The sequence below is a fragment of the Poecile atricapillus genome, chromosome 3 (assembly GCF_030490865.1).
Source record: "Poecile atricapillus isolate bPoeAtr1 chromosome 3, bPoeAtr1.hap1, whole genome shotgun sequence".
Classification (NCBI taxonomy): domain Eukaryota; kingdom Metazoa; phylum Chordata; class Aves; order Passeriformes; family Paridae; genus Poecile; species Poecile atricapillus.
In genome coordinates, this window is record NC_081251.1 from 35002808 (window position 1) to 35026076 (window position 23269).

Genomic DNA, 23269 nt, shown 5'->3' on the forward strand with positions numbered 1-23269 from the left:
TTTCATTTTTATTGCTTGCTTTCCTCTCTTTTATTGCAGGTGGGATTGGGCATTCCCCTGAAAAGACCACAAATTTGAACTCAAACCCTGCTCACCTAGGGTATTGACAATTAGCAAGAAACAAGGACCCTTAGGTGAAGTATTTCCTGCAGACTTTCCTGTCTGTGCTTGGGAGTGGCATAGCTTGTTCCAGGCCATGTGGTAGGGTTGCAGAAAGATGGGGTCTGTATTGCTTTTCAGCTGATGCAGTGCAGCAGTGTAAATAAGTTTGTGCTTGTTTCTTTCATTTGATTTTTTTCTCTGACTTCACCTCCTAGTCTTTGGGATGGAGTAAAGAGGAATGTGGGGGTGGCTGACTCCCTTTTCCCTCATGCAGAATATTGGTGCTGGTATGGAATGCAGAAGATATGGGAAGCCTGAGTTTTTAACTTCTCATAGCCAACAATTCTGGGTTAACTGTGCTGCCTAGCTGATGGAGCTGATGCAACAGGGTGTAGTACTAAGCTTTCTCAGGCTTGGACTCCTTACAGTTTGCAATGTTCCTTCTTTTTTGCCCCTGTCTGGGTCTTGGGATCTTCAGAGTTTGCAAGAAGACTTTGGTTTGTTCTTTTAAAAACCATTGAGTGCTTAGATTCTGTGTCATTAAGCAGAATAGAAGTATTTGGAAAAATAGATGTAGTTTGTGACTGAAAATTCACCACGCTGCTTGTGTCTACCATCCTGGCAGTTTCTCTTGCTCCAGAAACAAACAATACATGAATAATCCACATTATTTTCTTTTTGTGCATGCAGGTCAGCTTTGGAGGTAGTTGTTGCTGGTTACAAGGAGAGTTTCAGACATTCACAAAACCAGATATGCCTTTGTGGTCTCAGTGGTGGTGTAAGCCATGAAGTTGTGTTGCAGACGTGGTGTATGTTCAGTTTTGCTTTCATTTTGAAAGGTAGGTGGCTGAGAGTCTCATGTAATGTATCAGTGATGTCCAGATTGGAGAAAATAGTCCAGCTGCAGAGCATTTGATAGCCTGCTGCTGCTGTTCAAGGGCATGGGTTTGATGCAAACATAGCCCAACAGCCACACTAGCTTGCTCAGGTGCCACTGGCAGCTGCCAGGCCAGCTGAGACCTTACAAACTTCACACAGGTTACAAACAAGTTCTCATGAAGGCATAGTTCAACTCCAGGAGTTGCAGTTGGGTCTCCATGGGGAACACCTACTTACATTTATCTTCAGAGAGCAACCCAATGCTCCAGAAGAAAGCCCTGAGCACTTGCCATTTCTAGTTTCCAGGATACCAGCCTCCCTAAATTTCAAAACAGAGTCCTGCTTTGGGGTTCCTTGAATAATCAAAGTGAAGCTTTTTGTTCTTGACTTACTTGCTCCTGGAAGAAGAGAGCCAGAGTGAGGAAAGCCTGTCTGCATCCATACACATCAAAATCAATAGAGGGGCTTTCATGTTTGCCTCAAAAGACTCCTGTACCTTCCAGAAAAAAGCCTCAGCAAAGTCAATTATAGGAGATCCCTGTGAAGCTTCAGAGCTGTGGGATGAATCATGGCTCTCAGAAAGAGTGTTTGAGAGCATCTTCTGGAGGAGTTCCTTATTGGAAACGCTTACCTCTTACCTGAATCCCTGCATGACCTGCTTCAGCCAGGCAAGTGCACCTGACAGGTGCTACTGTGCCAGCTCAGCCGGCTTTGCTCTTCCTCAGGAGGTGCAAGGTCTAAATAGTCACTTCTTTCACTGTGCTGGTCCTTGTACCACCATGCTGGACTGGCTTCTTAAGGAAAGTAAAAGGTTTTTGGATGCTTGAGGCTGAGTTTTTGGAGGTATTTGGACAGAAAAAGCTTATAAGTGAGCTGGAAGTTGGTTTGGAACAGTGCTTATGCTTAGCCGTACTGGTTGATTTAGCAGCATATTTATATGCTTCAAAGCACAGATTAACCAGAGAGCTGGTGACTCACCTTTTCATTAGCACCTCTCCCTCTGATAGTGGCTTGTCTGCAGTGGAAGCAAGTCTCCACATGCATGCAGCCAGTGGTGAAAGGCTGGAGCTTCTAATCCCAACCTAATGCTATACTGGGACAGATTCCTTGTGTCCTGGAAGTGGCTATGCTCCCTGTAAATCATAAACAGACACTAGTGACTAGACTGGGAGAGAGCTCTACATGTGGCCCAATGAATCCCAACTGCTTTGAGGTGGGAAGAAGCACTTGAGGTGGAAGAAACAGCGTTTTTCAGATTGCTCCAATACTCTGTTCTGAAGTTTGCTGCAAGTGGATTTCAGCTGTTTTCGCAAGACTAAAAGGAGGGAGGTGACAGTGGCCATTAGTGATGCCATGTGAGGAATATTTAAATGAAAGGCTTCTCTGGAAAGTGATAAAAAAAGAAAAATAGCCTTTAAACGGGACTAATCAATGTTGTCAAGAGACATGTCATCAACGAAACATTGAGGAAAAGGGGAAAAAAAGATGTTGGGAACCCTGTGTAGTCTGGAGCACCGTCACAAAATGAAACAGAGTCTTGTAATAAACAACTGACAGAGCTGAGATGGAAGCAAATTAGCACAGGGATCCTAGGGTTTTCTCTGTGTCACTTCCTTCTCCCAAAGCAGCAGTTGCTTTAGTTAATTAAAATAAGAAAACTTCTGTCTGAAGCTTAATCAGACATTCTGTCTTTAATTTGAGGAAATGGAAAAGTCAAGGAGGATCTTTACTGCCAACACAGGCACATTTAGTTAGACTTACCTCTTTCTCTCTCTCCATTCTGAAAGGGTTGGAAGTACAAGATGGGAAACATTCTCAGCCATGAACTGGGTTGTCTACAATATCCATGTTTTTTTCCTTCTCCTCTGTGCTTCAGGCTATTGTTTCATTCTGGAGGCTTTCTGAGTGGCTAAGGGGAGGGTGAGGGTAATGTGAAGCTTCTTACCCTGATCCAAGAATGGAGTTGGTCACTTCTCAGCCCACCCCTTCACCTTTCCTGCTGTCAGGTTGCTCATTCTGAAAACTAAATTGGTTTGGGTTGAAGAATAGATCCATTTGTTGTTTTAAAATATTTATAACTTGCCAGTCAAATTTTTTGGTATGTGTTTAAATTTCTGAACGTTAAATTTAAGTTGAAGTTTACTTTTTCAGGCATACTGCTTATTTAAAATTGCTTTGAGGCATTGCTGCCGGCATTTGGTCATGGTAGAATAGCTGCAGAAAGCTATTTTACAAATCTGAACTACTGTTCATATTCTCTGAGTGAAAGTATTTCTTATTTTTTGTTCTTTTTGTGTGGGCCTCCTAGTACTTGAAGCTTTAGTCAATCCTGCTGGGTTTTAATTGAATTCAAAATTACCCAAAGCTCAGCTTTCACAAGAAAGTATTTTGTAATATGTTTCAATTTGGATTTCCTGACTCCAGCTACTGCAGCAGATGTTTTGTGCAGAGATGTGCTTTCTTTTGGTGCGCATAAAACTGTCTCATATTCTGAGAAAAAATTACTCTGCAAAATGCAAGGCTCTAATACAGAATGGTGGAAATGACAGAGATACCAATCAAGACAATTTCATGACGCTCAGTGTTGCCTTGCAATTTTTGTTAATTTATGAGGGAAATCACTCCTGTTTTATTTTCCTTCTATAGTGGCATATTGAGCCTGTTTATCAGCATAGAGAAATTTAGGTTGGAAGGGACCCCTGGTGGTCATCTGGTCCAACCTCCTACTCAAAGCATGTTCGACTAGATAAGGTAAATTTTTCCTTGTATCTAATATGAATTTCCTGTTTCCCAATTTTTGTCCATTGCTTCTTGTCCTCTTACTGTGCACCTCTGAGAAGAGCCTGGCAGCAGCATCTCTGCACCCTCTAAGTGCAGACAGCACTGAGGTCTCTCTCCCTGGAGTTGTCTCTTCTGCAGGCTGAGCAAACCCCGAGGCTCTCGTGCCTCCTGTGCTCTCTGAACACCTTGGTTGCCTTTCACTGGGCCCTAGTGCCTGTGTCTATAATTAGGGGAAGAAGTGGGAGGGGATGGGATAGCCTGTCTGGTGAGGCAGTACCTGCTTCTGGGAACAGTGATGAGGAAGTGGTCCAAGAGATGAGAGAACAAAACCCCGAAAGCTGTGCTAGGTGTAGCCTCCATTAACGCGTTTCATATCCACAGGTCTGTGCTTGCTGAGGTGCGAGATGTCTGCCCTGAGGCTGGTCTCTAACAGAACCTCCCAGCAGGCCCTGTCTAACTCTGATTACACCTGGGACTACGAGTACTATGAGTATGGACCAGTGTCATTTGAAGGCCTGAAGGCTCATAAGTGTAAGTTCAGTAGAGACATACGTCCTTGCAGCTGAGCTTCCTGTCTGCGTGTTCCTGTTCTTCATTTGTGACTGGACATTGTACAAAAACACTTCCAATGCCTTCCAGTGCCTTCTCTGCAATTAGCAATATCCCTGTATTTATTAGATCATCATTATTGCTTATTATTCGATATCCTTTTGCTGATTTTTTCCTTGTTCATGTGACAACCATGGATTTATTTGCTGTGGTAGAAATTTGTCAATACTGAGGAATCTGTCTGGAAAAGTTAACCACAAATACAGATAGACTGCTGCTTCTGCTGACTTCTTGTTAAGATAAGTGTTGCTTTGTTTTGGTTCTATTTGTTTGTATTTGCTTCTATTAATGGTAAAAAGGCAGTGGTGGGGAGCCTTACCTGCACTACCTGTGTTTGGTTTTCCTGATAGAAAATAAATTTTAGGTTTTTAAAAGGTTGAAAATAAGAGAAGAATTTTCTCCTTCTGAACAAACTTGCTATTGGTACTTTCTTCATAGGAGGAGTGCTAAATTCAATTTTCTGTTAATACTAGAGTTTTTTACATTAGAAGCAAAAAATAGAGGATAGGTAAGAGAAATATGAAAAATGTGGATGAGAATTGGGAGAAAATCTAATTAGGACAAGCTAGTACAGCTGGACCAGTGTTTTTCTAAAAGCTAGACAGTGGATTTGATGATCTTTCCTTTTAGAGGAGATGATTGTGAGGGACAAACAGTAAAAGAGGGGGAAAAAAGTAACAGAAACCAGCTAAATTACCTGATGGTAATTGAGTAATTCTGCAAACACTTTGCAGAAGAGAAAAACCCATCCTGTTTCTTTGTTTCTGAGCTAGGTACACTGTGAAGGGGTTTGATTCCCAGACTTTAAAGTTTTGGGGAAGGGTCCCTATCCAGTGCTGGAGCACTGGTCCAGGATGAATCACATACTTTGTGTCTCATTTGTCACGATGAGCATTCTGACTGGGAAAAAGTAGTCCCTGCACTGGCAAATGGCAGCCCAGGAAGGCTGATCTCCCTTGCCTCTACACAGTCAGAAGGTTTTGGGAAGGCTCTGGAAGGGACAGAAGAAACTTGCTGAAATTACTAACACTTCTGAAAAAAAAATTAGAGCAGAATTTACTTTTCTTTTTCCCCTCCAAAGAAGTCTGCTGATTACTTCTTTGGAAGTAATTTTGGAAGTAATTTGGAAGTAATGCCTGTATTTTTACAAATGATAGGTACTTGAAAAATGTGGGCTAGCTTTCATCTTGTTTTTAATTTATCTTCCATTCTACCACTCAATCAGAGGTTAAACCTGATTACAAAGATTACTAGTTGCAAAAATCAGCTGAAATGTTATGTACACATCTTCTTTTCAGCTCAGTGTCTCAAACAGCATGATGGGACAAAGAGGTATAAATGACAGCTGCCTCTGGATTGCAGAAGGCACAGTTGCAAATCAGGTCTTGGATTGCCATCAAAATAATGAGCATGGCAGCTGGGCTTCCCTGTCTGGCTGTGCTGTTCTTAGAGCAGAAGGTCCTGGACAGCTCCTAGAGAACAGGACAGAAGTAACAACTGCTTTTCAGGTGGAGCTTAATGAAAGATATCATTGGTAGTACTTGAATCAGAGATCTAGGAAGTACCTTCCAGTTATGGTGGATTTTCTTTAGTTTTTGTTTGTTTCTTTGTTTGTTTAAAGTGCTGGATTGGAGTTGGCTCTGTTTCCTTCACTTTTATTGCATGCATTCCCCAGAAGGCAGAGTTTAATCTACTAAAGGAATAGTCTGTGTTGTGTATGGAATGATACTTCTTGATGTGGTGTGTTCTTGTTCCAGCTATTGCTAGCTGAGCTGAGATCATTGTGAAATGTGGAGGCAATGTGATCAGACATGAATGTCTCTGAAATCCTAAACTGGGCAGAAGGAGAGGAGATTAAACAAGGGTTGTATGAGGAGGGATGCCTTGAATACCTACAAAGAAAAGGTGTCAATGAATGCCTGTAACTTATGTTGGAGAGCTCAACAGGGAATGGACTCCAGTTTAGGTGATTTGATTTAAATATAAAGGAATTCAGAAGCCTGTTTTCTGAAAGCAGAGAAAAATTTATTCAAAGTGACCTGTGAGAAAAAGGATTGCTAAAATAATCTACTACACAAAAATACTTTTCTTTGAACAAACAAACAAAAAAGATGCCACAATGATGTTTCAAATATATGACTGCAAAAGAAGAAAAAAACCCCAAAAAGTATGTTCTGCTGGAGAAGTGAAGGCCGGAACTAGAAATCAAGAAATCTGGAAAAACAGAGACCAAATATTTTGTACATTAAAGATTCAGAAAGTATACAGACAAAGATAGCCAGGAGAGACTCATGACTGGCAGAGATAAGGAGAAAAATCACTTTTTGTGCCTTTGAAAATGAGGAAACCTCAGTTATGTTAGCGAGAGGCAAAATAGGAATGATCAGAGGAGCTGAAACTGCTGACAGGATGAGTCTGTATTATGAAGAGAAGGAAGGCTGAAACTGCACTTGAAAATGTTAAAGTATCCCATAATTGTTTATTTGTAACTTTGGGCAATGTAAGTGTCCTTCATACCATATTTTTTGAACAAAAGTTGGGTCAATTTTGAGTAATTGTTTAGAATTTAGTAGGTTTGAATAATTTCCACTTAAGTGAGTGAGACCTAAATGAAATATTGAATAGAACTCAGGACACCTGCTTGAATTTTAAGCAAATTCAAACAATGTAATTTATACAGCAGAGGGTTGGAAGTGTGTCAGAAGCCACAATAAAGCAAGGAAGATGCAGCATTAGGCTCGGTAAACTTAAGAATTCTGCTGGGAGCAGGAACACCAAACCAACCACAAAACAGGCTTGTTACTCAGCACACAATAGGCAGTGTGATTTTTGTGGGAATCAGTAGTTTATCAGAGCCTTGATTTTCTTTTTTTTCTTTTTTCTTTCTTTTTTTTTCCTTTTATTTAAGTTTTTCAGCTTGAATGATATAACCTATGTGCATATTTTTTAGTTATCTTGATTGGATTTTACCTTCTGGTTGCTAATGAAGCTGCATACCATCCAAGCATGTCTCACTGGAAGGTACTAATAGCTGTAAATGTTTAAGTAGTAAATTTTTTAAAGGGAGTATTTCTTTTTAGATGAAATCTGCATGTACTACAAAGTCCAGCAGGATGAGCTATTTTATATTAGGAAGGTTGACCATTAGGTATATCTTTAACCAGTGAGTCCGGGCTGTGGTTACAGAATGATTCTGAAAGTAACTTAGTGCACGTAATATATGGAATTACAGAAATAAACTCATGGCAGAATGCTTTAAGCAGAAAGGGATATTAAAATCTCTTCCCCCTCCATCACAGAGACCTATACTCAAACCACATTCCAATTACTTTACACAAGGTATTGAGAGGGGAAGATACAGCATAAGAGAGATGGAATAAATATTTCAGTGGGAGACTGGAAACTAAATCTCCTTAGCTTACCTGAGAAAGGGATTAAGGAGGGACTTCATTGTGATAAAGTATTTTCTCAGGGACAAAATCTCCAGTTGCAGAAGGCATTTTTGACTTTGCAGGGAAAGAGAGAATGGTTTGAGTTGATTTCCAGTTTCCACATCTGCCTTTTAGTGTGGAAGATATTTCCCACTGGGAGCATGATTAACAGCTGGAGTCAAGCACAAGGTAGGATAGCTGATTCCTTTTTTTTTGTGTCTTTAGTGAGTCCTGTAGGAAATTCAACAGTTCTGTGCTGTGCCTGGTGCACTGGGTCAGACATTACAGCCAGTGAGGATCTCTGAGGTTTGGTAGTGGCTGTGTAATGAGAGGTGAGGGTAGAAAGGATTCCTGTCCTGACCAAGCCTTCCCTCTTGCATGTTTGTATGTTCATGTTGTGGACTTCTACAGTGGAAGTTTTGAATGCTTGAATAAGCAAAGAATAACTAATTGAAATGACAGGTGAAAAAATACCTGGGTGCTGATGGGTCCCTGGTGATATTGAGTGTTGGTGCTCTGTGACTTTGGGCCATGCTAATCAGTTGATATTTGTCTGGAAATATGTTTGTCCCACTTGAACCTCTCTAAATCAAGTTCCTGGAAACTTTGAACTTCCCTCAGGAGCAACTGTGGATCCACCTTGAAGCTGTAAGTGGACATAGATTTGTTTTTAGTAGTACTGGCAAATTGTCTACAGTCTATTTGCTATAAATGGGAACAGTAGATACAGTTTGTGCACACAGGCAAAAAGCCACACTCTTCCCAATGACTGCTATATGGGTCATTCTTCCCAATGAATGCTACTGCACTGGTGTTTTCCTATTGATTAACTGGTGGTTTGACTTTTTTGTCTAAATCTGTTGTGCTTCTCTGACACTGTGTTGCTGTACTTAAGTTGGAAACCCAAATTGAAAAATATTCAAAAAAATCTTGTATCTCTTGGTTAGTGATATTTATTCAAGTAGCAAAGATTTTTATCTGTGGTTCTGTTTCATGCAAAACCCTTTTTCTTGCCACTGAAAGGTCTTCCTAAACATATTTTGTCAAATAAGTACATTTAAATCCAGAAACTTAATGGTCTGGAGCAGAAATAACTTCAAATAGCAGGAGTTCAGTTCTACAGAGACAGAGGATTTTGAGGAAAATCAAATAATCCTCTATTCCTAGTTCTAGCATTGAAGTTCCAAAGCAATGCTTGAAAATGGGCCTGGCATCACACAGGGACCTCGTCTTAGTTTACTAACCAAGAGAATTGTCTTCCTCTGTTATCTAGATAACAGAGTTTGTCTAGATAACAGTAAAATTTGGTCTCAAAATGAGATTTTCAATGGCAGCTTTCTGTTTAAAATTAGATAAAGATACATTTGATTTTATCCCTGCTCTTTGTCACCCAGAAATAAACTTCCAGTTGTTTTGGGTTTGGACTCATGGTGCATGTGGAAGGCAACTTTTTGCAAGTGCAAGTAAAATATTGATCATCTTGTTTCCTCTTTTTTTTTTTTCCCCACCAGATTCCATTGTGATTGGATTTTGGGTTGGTCTTGCAGTTTTTGTCATCTTCATGTTTTTTGTCCTGACCCTGCTGACAAAGACAGGAGCACCACATCAAGAGTGAGTCTGAAAATGGGAATGACAAATCCAGCCTGCTAAGTGGCACGCCTGGGCTCTTGCAGCCCCCAAAGAAGCAGTGACAGTGCTGACACTGTACCATTTTATTCTAGTCTGTTCTTATGAAACAGTGCAGTCTGTCTTCATTTCAAGTAATTTTAGCATTTTCATTCTAAAAGGATGTTTTGGGTAGGCTGCCAAACAGGTGCCTTTGATCACTGTTTTGCAAACAGGTGGGATAGTTCTAAGTAGGCTCAAGTTTTCATGCAGTGATTCTGTGAATATCAACTGAGTACATACAAATAAAATGCAGTGCAGATGTTGAATTAAGGAAGCTGTAGCCTGGCTGGTTTCCAAATGTTTGTGTGTTCAAGCCCAAAGACAGATATGGGTAGTATTTGCAAAATCTTCCCTTAAACCCTGAAATCTGAGAGTGTCTCAGGTTCTGCTGAGAAATTGCAATAGATGCTGAAGTAGGGATCAGCTCAACATTTCTTTAAAGCCAGGGTCCCTTGAAAGTCTTCTATCTTTTATTCCTTCTGGCTGATAAGTATGTGCAGACCATGTCTTGCCCCAGTGGTTTATCTGCATTTGCACAGGATGCAGGCTGTAAGTGTCCCTTCCTCTGAGAAAGTTTGAGCCCACTTCCCTCAGGTTTGTGTGCCATAAAGTGGAAATAAAAAGCCTCTCTGGAGCGTGCGATTTCTTGCAGGCAGACAGCAATGATGAGAAGCTGATTGTAAAAGGCAATTCCTTGTGCTTATCACTTCCTAAAGCAGCCTGTCTATGCCTCCTGGAGCCCCTTTGCTATTTAATCACATGTAAACTGGCTCTGTAACTCCATGTAATAGCATATCTTGAGAGACAAGGCCGCATTAGAGAGGGCAGGTGTGCATCCTGAGCTTCCCCTGGAGTCCTAAAATTTTGCTCTTGCGAGAAGAAAACAGAGGCAGAAAAATCCAGCTTACCAGAACTGACCTGCTGGTATTTTTGCTTCCTCTACAGACTGTTATGAAATAGCCAGATATTGCCCCCAAATAGATTTAAAATCCCTGTCATTGTTCATGTGCTGTCTCTTTCTCCTAATGATCTTATTTATTAGCTAAGCATGAGTCTGGATCTCATGTGGATAATTTGAGAGGGAAAAGTGATGATGTCAAAAATACCAATATAGAGAGAATTTAATATGGATATTTGTCAAAAATTTTTACACTTGTAAAAATTTACTTCCAGGTAGGAGAGGCCTCCTTGATATCTCTCACTTTCTTCTGCTTTTTTCATCAGTCATCTCAGAGCAGTGTCCTAGAGAGTTTGTGAAATGTCCACCTTTGGTCAGCTATCATCCAGATAACGTGGTCAGAATTCAGACTTGCCCTTGTCTTCATCATTAGACTTGAGACTTCCAGAAGTCCCTTCTGTTCTACACTTTAATATAATTTTTCTTCAGCTGCTGGAGTGAGACCGATTATTCCTTTCTGTATTTATTATAGATCTCTTTGCAGCTTTGGGAGCTGTGTGCCTGAGTGCTTGCCCACTTGCTATGTGTGCTAGTTGGCATTTTTAACAAATTTGAGCACTGTTTTTTTGATATTTGCTATGAAATGTGCATGGTACTGAACCTGGATCCTCTGGAAATATGCTAAGGGCAGTGACTACAGTTGTGTTCTCCTATTTTTGATACTTGTATATAAAAACTGGAGAACAGCTACCTGTAAAACCAGAACAGACTGGTTTCAGTTTGTCTGCATTTTCTATTTTATACCTGACTGGACACTTCATGAATTGGCATTTCATTAGTGGGCTGCCTTGAGCCCTCCTTTAGAAATAGATGTTAACGGGATTCCTTGGTCCTGGGAGAAAGCCAGCTTGATTGATGGATGAAGTCTCTAAAGTCTCTGACTTCAGTAAGGCTATTTGGCTGTTCTTTAAAGTACCATTAATGTGAGAGATTAAGTGGATCTGGGCTCAGATGGATGGATCCAAAATAGAATACTCTGATTTTTTTTTTTTTTTTCCTAGTAGTATGCTTGGCTCAATATAAAGGGGCCTGATAGCTTGTACTTTTCAAAATTACACAAGATGTTCAGAATTAGGTACATTCTCAGACCAGAATGGACAGGATAGGGATGGGGACTGGCAGAAATTTAATCAGTTATGGAAACTGTCTGTTGCATTTCTCTTTTGTTTGCTTGCATATTTAACTGTGTGTGGAACATTAGCTTGTGCAACTGAAAAAAAAAATTAGTTGGCAATATCTGAATTTCCGAAAAACGCTCTCATTCATCAACTCAGGAGTGGAAAACATGCCATATTTGTTTCTGCATTTGAAAATGTCCTTAAGAGCACATTTGTGCAACAAATGCAAGAGATCGTGCAACCTATCTATGCAAAATATTGGCTGATAAAGCAGTAAATGTTAGATAACTGATTTTTTTTTTAACAAATCAGTTGATCTTCGTTAAATAAACCTGGGATTTTTGAGGCTGCTTTTCTTGAGTGTTCCGAAAAGATATCTGCTGAGGAATTCTTGAAGATTGTAACGAGCAAGACTATGCAAATTTCTAATTTTTAAAAAATGTAATAAAATTCCTCTCTGAAATACAAAAGTGGTGTTTGTGAATTTCAAAATCCAAAAATATCACTGTATATTAGATCATGTGTATGCTTCATCATATATCCTCAACATTCTGGGTCATTGTAAAATTTATTTGCATCTTCTCTTCTTCCAGTTAAGATTAGATTGCCATTGCCAGTCTTGTGCACCCCTCTGCATGGTCAGCCTTTGTTCCTCCATAGTTCACTGGTTTATGAAGCACTTTCCACATCTGTGGAGTAATTCTACTCTTGTAGTGGATGCATTTTAAACTTTCTTCTGCAGTCATTTCTTCCTGGGCTTACAGTGCTTGTCCTTCCTTCTGTGCTTATTTGCTATCTCTATTGCCTGTGCCACAACCTAGAAACTCTTGGGACAGATTTGCCAAATTATATATGAAACTTAATCAGGTGCTTTTTACTGCATTGTAAATACATACATGTCAGTTGTCAGTTCAGAATTATTCCAGGCTGTTTTCCCCCTGATGTGTTTACAGTAGATTATTATTTAGTTACTGGTCAGTCTTACATCAATTTAAATGTTATTCTTCTGCCTGGTTCACTTTGAAATGCAGAGTGAGCCAATACAGTTTTGAAAAACTAGAGAACTGCTTTGATTTCTAGGCTAGTAGAAGCGATTTTCTGAGGACAGAATTCTCCCATCATGTAATGGAAGTGAATTAGCTTTTGAGAAGCAGGGATCTTTAACTGTGCCTGAAAGACTAATGGTAGGTATCCTGTGAACTGGAAAATTTTAGTGGGTAGATTTCTGAAGGTGTCATCTGAGGCTTTCAAAAGCTTGTAGGCACTTACCTCCTACTGCAGGCTTGAGGAAATTAAATTACACTGAAAAATTCTTCAGTGCTGAGTGGACCTTTAGATGTCCAGTTATCTGACTCCAGTGTCATTTGGAGCTTCTTCAGATGTAAACAGTATGATTTATTAATTCTTAACAAAATTAATATTCTCAGAACATGTATCATTGCTCATTCTCTGAATACCTCTACTGCCTTCCAAATGCAAATAACTTGCATTTTGTGATGATAGCATATAAATTCAGCCTGACACAGAATGAATCTAAAATTTGTTACCTAGCCTTAGCTCTTCTCACCCCCAGCTGCAAATAGCTCCTGCACAAGTCCATGTAGATTGGTGCTGGTTTGAGATAAGATTGATAGAAAAAACTGCCAAAAAACATGTGAAATTATCCTTCTTGGGCTGCCTGGATTGTTAAGACTGCCAGTATTTAAAGCAACTTTTAGTTCCAGCTCTCATAATTTGGAAATCTGAATGTCATTGATTGAAGTCAGCAGAAAAGATGGTTTGATGTCTGGACAAACAAGCACTCAATGCCCTTAGTGAGAGCAGAGCTGCCTTTGCCTCAGAAACATTCTGTCTGTCAAGAACATTTTGTTCTTACGAGCCATTTAAAACAATTGTTACTACTTGAAATCAAGAGTGTTTATAAACTCATTCAGTGAGGTGATTATTATAGTGTATTGATTACTAGAAGTGCCATTTACGAGTGCTGGCTTTAACTTATTCCCACGGAAAATTATCATGACAAATGAAGACTTAAAATTATAGTGCTGGCTTTAAAAGTCTGTGGTAGATAAAAACTGTAGGGTTTCCTTTTCTCCTGACCATAATAGTTGCTGAAACCAAACTTATTGATAAGAACTCAAATAGTTCTACTTTTGTGTTTAATGTATTTTTCTTTTTCCTCCATAGCAATGCAGAACTTTCTGAAAAAAGATTTCGAATGAACAGCTTTGTGGCGGATTTTGGAAGATCTTTGGAGTCTGAGAGGGTCTTTTCTCACCAAATGGTTGAAGAATCCCAGTCACTTTTCCATTTCTGCATTAATGAAGTGGACCATATGAACAAAGAAAAAGAGAGTCAGAAAGGTCCAAGTCTGGAGAGTAATACTCACTTCCAGGAGGTTCCCAAAAGCAGTGGAACATTCGAGGAAGACCTACATTGTCTTACAAAATTTAACATTCCTAACTTTGTGAACACTGAGCAGAACTCTTCACTAGGTGAAGATGATCTCCTCATCTCAGAGCCACCAATCATTTTATAAAGCAAGCTGGTTATGCAATCTTCCCATCGGATCCTTTACTGAAAAAATATTTTACTTTAAGGTAAACATTCCCGTTACTGTCCAGTTTGAAGCCTTTCTTGGCCTCCTGCTCTTTTGACAGAAGGTAATTCAGATGTGCTTTTTATTGTATGCAAGACTGGCTGTACTGACAGAACTGTTTAGCCAAGAAGTAAGACATTGAATGCTTTATTCTTATGCCTTCTGTGATCTAAAACTTCTGCTCAGTATTATTTTTGCTTTTTTATTTATTTTTTGTTCCTTTCTTGTATTGTTCTTAATTTTTAAATGACTACTTATGACCAGCTTCTGAAAGATAATAATTTACATGGACTGTGAAGGCTGGAGCCTGGCATTGGGAGGTCTATGAAAATTCATTGGCCAAGAAAAATGCAAATCTCAAAGACTGAAGAAAGGAATAAACAGCCCCTGGGGAGGTTCTGTAGTTTCTGCTACTCCCAATAAGGATGCCTGAAGCTGAGCAGCACAATAAGTATCTGCTTGGGACTAACTTCAATTTCTGACCCCTAACTGCTTTCTGGTGCAGGTTAAACCCAATTTACAAAGCTTCCAGAGGGAATACCTTGGAAATGAAATAGTTTGGTTACAGTGTTTACAAAATGCTATCACTAGCTGCTGCTGAGTAAAAGCAAACTGTTGCCTGTAATTATACTTCAGAATGATACCTCAGCAGCTGACCCATGATGACATGGAATTAGTATTCTACACACTAGCACAAACTGTGATTTTATTTTATTTTTTTCCCTGTTAATTGCTGATATGAACTTCCAGTTCAGTAATTACAGGATTCAGTAGTTAAGTCACAGGAAATAAGAAAAAAACTATTTTTCTTTTGCCAATAAAGTTATTACATGCATATGGTGGTGGTGGTGGTGGTATGTTAAGCTGGTGTTATGTGTTGCTAATAGTCTGAACCTTCCTATGCTTTCTGCCTTTATAAAAGATAATTTACACATTGGCCAGTAAAGTGCTAGCAGGCTTGAAGTTGAGAGAACCAACTCCACAAGTATAGCTAAGCTGTGCTTGCTCCATCTTTTGTGCTCAATTTGGGATAGTGTTGCAACCCCAGCTGTCCTCGCAGTAAAAGATTTGGTAAGGATTTGAATAGGTATAGTTTCAACCCTTATTTTTTAGAGATGGAATTAAATTCTGAACCTTTGAGAGTACTTAAAATTGTATTTCAGTTGTCTTCTAAGGATGGTAACTAATGATTAAATAGTTTTAGAGCAAGCATGTAAGATGCAGAGGTATCAGGTTCAAACCCTTTGCTGGATTTCAAGTATGCTCTGCAGGAAGTTCTTAATTGAGATGAAAAGAGTGAATTCTAGACACTGTGCCTAACTGGATTTTCTTGAAATTAATGTGCTTTATATCAAACACATGTGTGTTTGAGGTTAGAGACTTGCTGATACATTCTTCAGTCAATGCTGATTAAGTAATTCATCCCTTCTTCACCTTACAAATAGAAAAAAGATTGAGCATTTAAAGAATACAAACTGTGCAGGAAGAGTGCAGGAAACATCTTTTGTGCCCTCATTACACACCACTTACACACTAAATTCCTATTTTCAAATGTAATTCTTGCAGAACTTGCTGGTGTTTAAAGCAACAGGATTACACTTAAAACAAAGCAGAGACTATTTAAAACGAGCAGGTTATTTCTGAAAGTAGTTCCCAGAGGAGACTGAAATGAATGAGCACAGCTCCAGTAAAATATTTCAGGTACAGAAAAGGCCTTCTTTCACAGGAACTACATAACTACAAGTATGAAGGCTGTAGGTGTGACTTTTCTTAAATTTGGGAAATCTGTCTCTGAATATGGCATCTACTTCCTGCTGAGGCACCTCAATAACTATTAGCTCTCTGATGTTTAAACTTTGAAACTCAATATTGTTCTTGCTAACATGGAGGACTTGTACTAAATGGGGCTTTTATAGCTGATTTCTGGATGGGTGAGCTGCCTTCAGTAATGTTTGTGCTATTATTTTTATTTTTTTCTTTGCTGTGCTTGAAAACAGCAATGCTGCTTGAAGGAAGGGCAAATCTATGTGGAATCCATCTCCTTTGCATCTGAGAAATGAAGGGTACTTGAAGGACATCTAAAACTATGTTTCATAGATCATTTAGGTTGGAAAAAGACCTTTAAGATCATAAAGTCCAACCGTTAACTCAGCACTGCCAAGTCCCCCTCTAAATCACCTTCCCCTGTGCCACATGGCTTTTTAAAAAAAAACCACAACACTTTTTTCTTTTCCCATTCTTGAGTGGGTGACTCCACTGCTTCCCTGTCCCGTCTGTTCCCGTGCTCCACAACCCCTTTGTGGGGAAAAAAAAATCTCAAAAGTTTCGGAAGTTTCAAAATAATGCAGATGGGGTTTTAGAAAAAGAAGATGCTGCTACTCCCTGTAAGTTAGCCTATGCTTTTCTTCTGCTACCTTAAATCTCAGTGGCTCTTCTTTGGGTATATTAACTACTACTTTGGGGAGAAAAATGAAGAATTTTGTGTATGGATACTGGCAATAATGCCTAAATGTAAGGTACCTAATAACATGAGCCAGAGATGATGCCAACTTAACTTATAGCACATTTGAATTGCATAGTTAATATCCTTCTGCAGCATGTATTAATAATGTAAAGCTATTTAAGTGTTTGGTTCCTGCTTCTGTTCTTTCCTGATGATGTTTCTACTTTTTTCATCTTATCTCCCTTCTATATTTAAAGTCCTTCATGCTGCTTCTCTCAGAAAAATAACCTGTCAGTTCCTGCTGTAGAGCTCCCACACCACTTCAGAGACACTTCAGTGGCAGCAAGTCTGATTCAGATTTCTTGCTCTGCCCCTGCCTTAGAGCCAAAGGCAAATGCAGAATCATTCTGCAGTCTCAAAACCAGCTATTTTAAGGCTGTCCTTCCTTCCTTTTTATTTTCCTTTTTAAGAATGACAGACATATTTTGCCTCAGGGGAAAGGGCAATATATAACCTGTTTAAAAAAAATATCATCTTTTCTCACAAGATAAACACATTGGTGCACTAGAAACACAATAGAAAGTATTCTGATCAAAGTAGTCTTCAAAATGAGTACGTGGATTTTCAAGGTGTTTGAAAATGGAATTTTTTTGAGTTTTCTTAGTGCTTGGCCTCAAGCCTCTTCGCAAAACTCAGTATAAATGCATCACCTGTAGCAGATTTAACTGCAGAGCTCCTCTAAACCAGCTACATGTTTTTTCACCTAAACATGTCTTGTATTCTGTAAGAACTTACTAAGTTATTTATCCCTGTTTTAAAGGCAAATACTTGAAAAATGCTCCTCTGTGTAAATAAATTTTAGTTGTATCTTTAAAAAACAAAAGGCAAAACCCCAAAACCTATAATGTAAATCAGTAAATGCCTGCTCATAGAGAAGAGAAAGAGAATGGTAAAACTGTGACCATCTACAATCAAGGTGAAGTAAAGGAGGTATATTTGTCATGACACTGACATTTTTTGCCACTTTTTAGCCTTGGATATTGACAGGTAGCAAGGACAGCAGAGAAGAACCTTCTAACCAACACGTTGTCCAACGAACTGGCTGAGAACTGACTGTACAAATTGCAAAAAGTGTTAGAATTAACTACATGAACATTAGGGTAGCCCTCTCCTAATGACTGCAGGATCATACATGGGAGAGGCTTGCAGTAACCAGAAATGATTCCTCTAGGATTCCTGTCCTAGGAACCCCTATCTAGGACCTGGCCTCTCTGGAAACACAAGGGCTGCAGTAGTTGAAAAAACATCTCTCACTTCAGGTCACACACTTTTAATACAGAGTTACATAAATAGCAAATTGTACAGGAAATAAATTAGTTGAAATGATTCAGTTTTTATCCTTTCCATTTGCAGAAGAGATCCAAATCAAGAAAATGTGTAATATTTACACATAGCTGATATTTTATACACAAAGCATTTTTATATTTACACATTTTATGAATAAAGACTAATACTTTTTTAGATGGGGACAGAATAGAAATACTGAAAATACCTGGACATGGAACAACCAAGCTTACCGTATTAATTAGCAATGTCCATCCTTTTTTAATTACTATATATAAATATAATATCTATGTGTATACAGGCTCATTTTATGTTTGTGTATGGGTCAAAAAGAAAAATCCTTGCACTTCAGCACTATGTCTATATGGTATAATTTGTTATACTATTTTGTTTTTTATGCATGCTAAGCCACATGCTTGTATGAGAGAAAATGCACATTTACTGCTGGTCCCTGAAGAACACAATACGTAAACACACACACACACACACACACAGACCTGAACTGTTTCACATCTGACTTAAATACTAGTTTCAACCAATACTGCAGGTCCTTGGGGACCTAAGGAGTACATTCTAGCTTTCATCTTCTCTTTGCCCTAAATAAGTATATTTGATTGAGATACAACCTCAATATATGTGCTTCAGAATTCTTAAGGACTTGTAGCCAGCAAAACTTCAAACTAATAATGTACTGATTTATTGGGAAAGCATTCCTTCCAACCACCAAATAGACATCATCATCTATTTTGAATTTTCTTTATTTTTAGTTGCTGCTTCTTCCTTTTATCAGCAGGTTTTTCATACATGTTAAGTGTAATAGCCATGCTCATCATCTTCCCCCTCTCTCAGTCTCCTCTCTGGAGCTGTGCAGTTCCTATGGCTTCAGAGGTTCCTAGGGCTACATTTCCTGGAGTGATGATTCTTCTTTCCCTCCACTGGGTCCATCTCTTTCTTCAAAGAAGAGCCTAAAAGTGTAGCACTCTAAGGTACATATATGCACTGCAGTAGTAATTGCTCCTATGTACCTGCTCTACAGCATAGGTGTGTAACTAGGCCTGAGGAGAGGGAGAAGGCAACAGCCTCCAACATTCAGTGTGTTACCTGCCATGATGCCTGTCAGCTCAGCAGAAAGTTACCTCCAAGTTTGGTATTTTGGTTGGTTTTTGGCTGGGTGGTGGCTCTGGTTTTTTGTTTTTGGCGGTGTGGTCTTGTTCTGTTTTCATTTTGTTTTTGTTTCCCTGGCCCCTTTCCTAACTTGCTCAGTATTTTAACTCTAAATTTCCCCACCTACACATCCCTCAAGTCTGAGCTTTAGCACACTGTAATTACATCTGACTGGTCTCTGTCTGTCAAGATCACCTACAGAGGTGCTTACTATGTCAGATCCTGAACAGCCCATTATAAAAACGGTATCAGTACAGCCTTCCCTTTAAAAAGGGACACCAATAACTACTCTCACACTGTATTTCATAGGTTTTTTTCTGTATCTGCCCTATAAGAATTCAGCTAGACCCACTCTACCATCATTACCAGCACAATAGGAATTATGTGAAAAGGAAACAAAGAACAGCTTGAGTCTAAGCACCAGCAGGGAACGCCTGCCCTGCTCCAGCCCTCCAATAATTCATTAAAGTGGAAAGAAGTCTTAAAGATAAGTGAAGGAATATTACATGAATTGGAGGGAGACAAGCAAATATTGGAAAAAGACACTTTTCCTGCACTATGGAATGAAATGCATTTATGCTATAAACTAAACATACAAACCAAACAGCTTACTACTCAAATTTTTTGCAAAGGAATCCCTATAGACCAGGTTAGAAATCAAAGTTAAAAATATTCAGGCATATTCTAAAGTCTGTGGAAGAAGAAATTTTTCAGTGGTAGTTGAATTTATGGAATAACCTCACTACTCCTATTAAAAAAATACACAAATTTATTACTAATAAAATAAAAGACATACAATATGACTAGAATATTGCTCAATGCAAGTCTGCCTCTGGACATGAGAGATTTCAGAGACGATCAGAATGCAGTGTGATTTATGCACATTACAATAATGATTTTCGATAACATTTTCTATACATAACTTAGAATATTAAAATTCTGCTGCTGTACTTAACTACTACCTAATCATGCCTTCCAACAGCTGTCTGTCACTCCGAATCCACTGGAATCAGGTGCAGGAATAATAACCCCTTGTTTCTGCAGTTCACGTAAAACATCTAGTATTGAATCCAATTCCATTCGAAATTTCTCCAGTTCCTGGTTCTTCTGCAGTGCCAGCCTTCGCCACTTCTCAGCCTCCTGGGTTTGCCTTACTTCAGAAATGTGCTGTGTTAGTTGGGTTGCCTGCAAATTAGAAGAAAGTCAGCACTGTGATTTTCTATGCCAATACTCAGTCAGTGCTGCCACTTTGCAAAAATCTGCTACATCATTTCATCTGATGCTCTGTCTCAAAGCTGAATGCTCACATTAAGTTAAAGCAATTTGTACTGAATATTACAAAAAATTAATTTTGATAGCAATGAATTCCTTTAAATATTTGCATTAATGACAGAAGAGTAGTATTGATTATTGACTAATGAGTCCCAGGAGAATTTAACTTATCGTCTCCAAAGCAGCAATTAAATTTGAATATTTAAGACAAAGCTCAGCATATAACATAAAACCCTCTACAAATCAAAAGAAACTTTTTGAATTGCCACTTAAATATGGTAATTAAAATAATGCTCTGCGTAACATGAATGACCATGTTTTAGCCTACAACTCTAGTTTTAAAAACCACAAGTTCTATAAATTATGAGAAATTGTCCTGTGGTAACAAAGATCTGATGCTGCTGCAGATAAAGGTCTGAATAACTTTAACATGAATCCCTTACATAATCCTGTTAAATTACACAACATAAGAAGTGTCATAAGATATTAAAATCTCCACACCACAATTAATTGTAATAGATTATTTAAAGAAAGACTATCACTTAAAGACCATAATTATCATATTTGCAGTTTGATACTCGGGATAACCTGTTAACTTCATGCTCAGCAATTTCCTTTTCTACACTATTCATTTTAATGTAATTCATTTGGGCAACTGTTCAATGCCCCAGTGCTGATGGTTAAAGGAGAAAAACTAGAACAAAATAAAATTCAAAGCTTAATACATAACATGGGTAAGAGCACCATAAAAAGATGAAATTATTTGGTACTAATTATGTATACTATTATTTCTTTAAAAAAGCACCCAAAACATTACAAAACATCTTAGTAAATACTATTGGTATTCAGTGGAGCTAGATAATGGAGTAGGCAGCAGCAAACGCTTCACAGAAATGGTAAAGACATCCTCACATTATATAAAAGAAAATTAATAGCAAAAAATGAACTGTATTGCAGTCACCTTTAGCAGGACAGAATGTGAACAAAAATAACAAAAACAACAGTGGCAACAGGATTTGTTTTTAATCCAATGACTTGTTTTATGCACAGGTCTATTTTGAAAGAAATTAAATATCTGATATAGAAATGTACAAGAAATTCTTCTATGACAAAAAAATCTTTATATTAAAAGTATATTTCTTGAGATCTGATTTTAAAATTTAAAATAAGATATTTCTACACTTTCAACATAGCTTTTATGAATAGGGCTGCTGGGACTACATAATTACAGTTCAATTAAGGAATATATCATAGCTTAGATCTGCATTCCAAACTGTTGTCAGTTTTCAGTAGCTTGCTTTCACTGTGTAACTGAAGTATGAAATAATGATATTGACCTCAGAGGTCACACTGTCCAACCTCTGGAACAGCAAGGCCTTAAGACCAGGCTGCAAGGAAGTTACACAAGTAATTTTAATTACCACAGCAGTGTCAAGCTGACCAGGCCTGCAACTACACTCACTTGCATTAGCAGCCAAAGACAAAACCATGGCTGTATAAAAGCTACTTCCCTCCTGCAGTGCGAGCTAAATAAGCCTGAATAAATACCATAAAATCACAGTTAAACCGACAAATTGCTCTTCAGAAAGAAATGCAGTTACACAGTGGTGTACCTTTTGAATTTCATGCTCTCTTTCTGCATGTCTGCTCTCTATATGCTTGATTTTCTTTTCCAGGCACAAGAAATGTTTCATTTCAGGACTCTGGCTCTCCCTAGCCTCTCTCAGTTCTTCCAACAATTTTGTCACCTACAGTCAAAGAGAATTGATAAAAATTGTTATCATTGTGTTAGGCAATGTATAAACCAGATTCCCTAAAAAAATGTATTTGCATTGTTTAATCATTACATCCAAAAGCTGCTGAAAGGAGGACATAAAAGAGAAATCTCCTTTGTTCAAAAGCTTTAGCAGGGACTCAGGGATTTATATTCGGATTTTTCATTTCTAAAAAGTAGCCTGAGGACACAAAAGTCTAGTTCTCTTTGATAAATTCAGTTATGTTAATAATTTCATGAAGGAATTGTGTTCTGTCAAATTTTATACTTCACACAACAAAAGTTAACAGAATATTATGATTAGATCTTCTTACACTATTCCTTATCACATCCAAGATACAAACCAAATATAAAAGATACCAGTGTATTTCTAAGGACTAAATTAATTAAAGATATGTTGCTGGAGATGATTAGAAGCCTGCATTTAAGTTTAATAATTACCAGGTAAAATCAACTTGACAATGACTTAAAACTGATTTCCTAATCCTCCAGAAATTGAGGGAAGTTTCCTTATAAAGCTCTACTGGCTTACTCTCATTCTTTGCCTATTTTAAGTAACTTGATAGTCCTTCATTTAACATCCAAAGTATATTTGATCACTCTTAATGTGTATAAGTAAACTAAAGTGAAAACTTTGGCATATTTGTCCTTTATGATAGTCCTTAGCTTCCATCAGCCAATATATTTGAGAGCTGCTAACCCTCTTCAAGCACTCAGCCACCCTTGGCTCTCTGCTGTGAACTCAAGTAGCTGGAAGCATTGTGTCTTCATTGTGTTACTCTTACTGAAGTGACTCTAAGGCAGCTTATTATTATTTCCATATTTTAAGGTGGCTTTCTAAAATAACAAGGCCTATGTCAGTGCATTTTTGCCTGTCCGTTACTCCAGCAGCTTTTAACCCGTTCATCCACGTTTGTCAGAGGAGCAAGACTTAGTTTCAAAAGGCCTGTGCAACTGAGTGTCTGCTGTTTGGCTGCTAAGTTGCCCCACTGAAGGGAAGGGCTGATGTGTGGTCTCAAGTATAAAGTTAAATACAATTAAAAAAATCATAGTGGAAAGATCTCACGAGGGGAAAAAAGCCCAGGGAGAAAATGGCCTCTCTGTATTTTGCCAGTAACTTAACCACG

General features: G+C 38.5%; 2 protein-coding genes across 3 annotated transcripts in view; one reads left to right on the top strand and one right to left on the bottom strand.

Moving 5' to 3' along the window:
- Positions 1-384: 384 nt before the first annotated feature.
- Positions 385-14923, top strand: MRAP2 (melanocortin 2 receptor accessory protein 2). The gene is made up of 4 exons (XM_058835791.1): positions 385-941; positions 4144-4293; positions 9314-9413; positions 13734-14923. Exons 1-4 carry the CDS (start codon positions 914-916, stop codon positions 14083-14085), a joined length of 630 nt encoding a protein of 209 aa, XP_058691774.1. The 5' UTR covers positions 385-913; the 3' UTR covers positions 14086-14923.
- A 2988-nt stretch (positions 14924-17911) lies between these two features.
- Positions 17912-23269, bottom strand: part of CEP162 (centrosomal protein 162) — a 44309-nt gene continuing 38951 nt past the window's right edge. For both annotated transcript variants that reach the window (XM_058836618.1, XM_058836617.1), the window contains 2 exons: positions 21982-22116; positions 17912-20281 (listed from right to left, as the gene is read on the bottom strand). In XM_058836618.1, the coding sequence (XP_058692601.1) occupies positions 20063-20281; positions 21982-22116 (354 nt within the window). In that variant the 3' untranslated portion in view covers positions 17912-20062. The remainder of the gene's footprint in view (positions 20282-21981; positions 22117-23269) is intronic.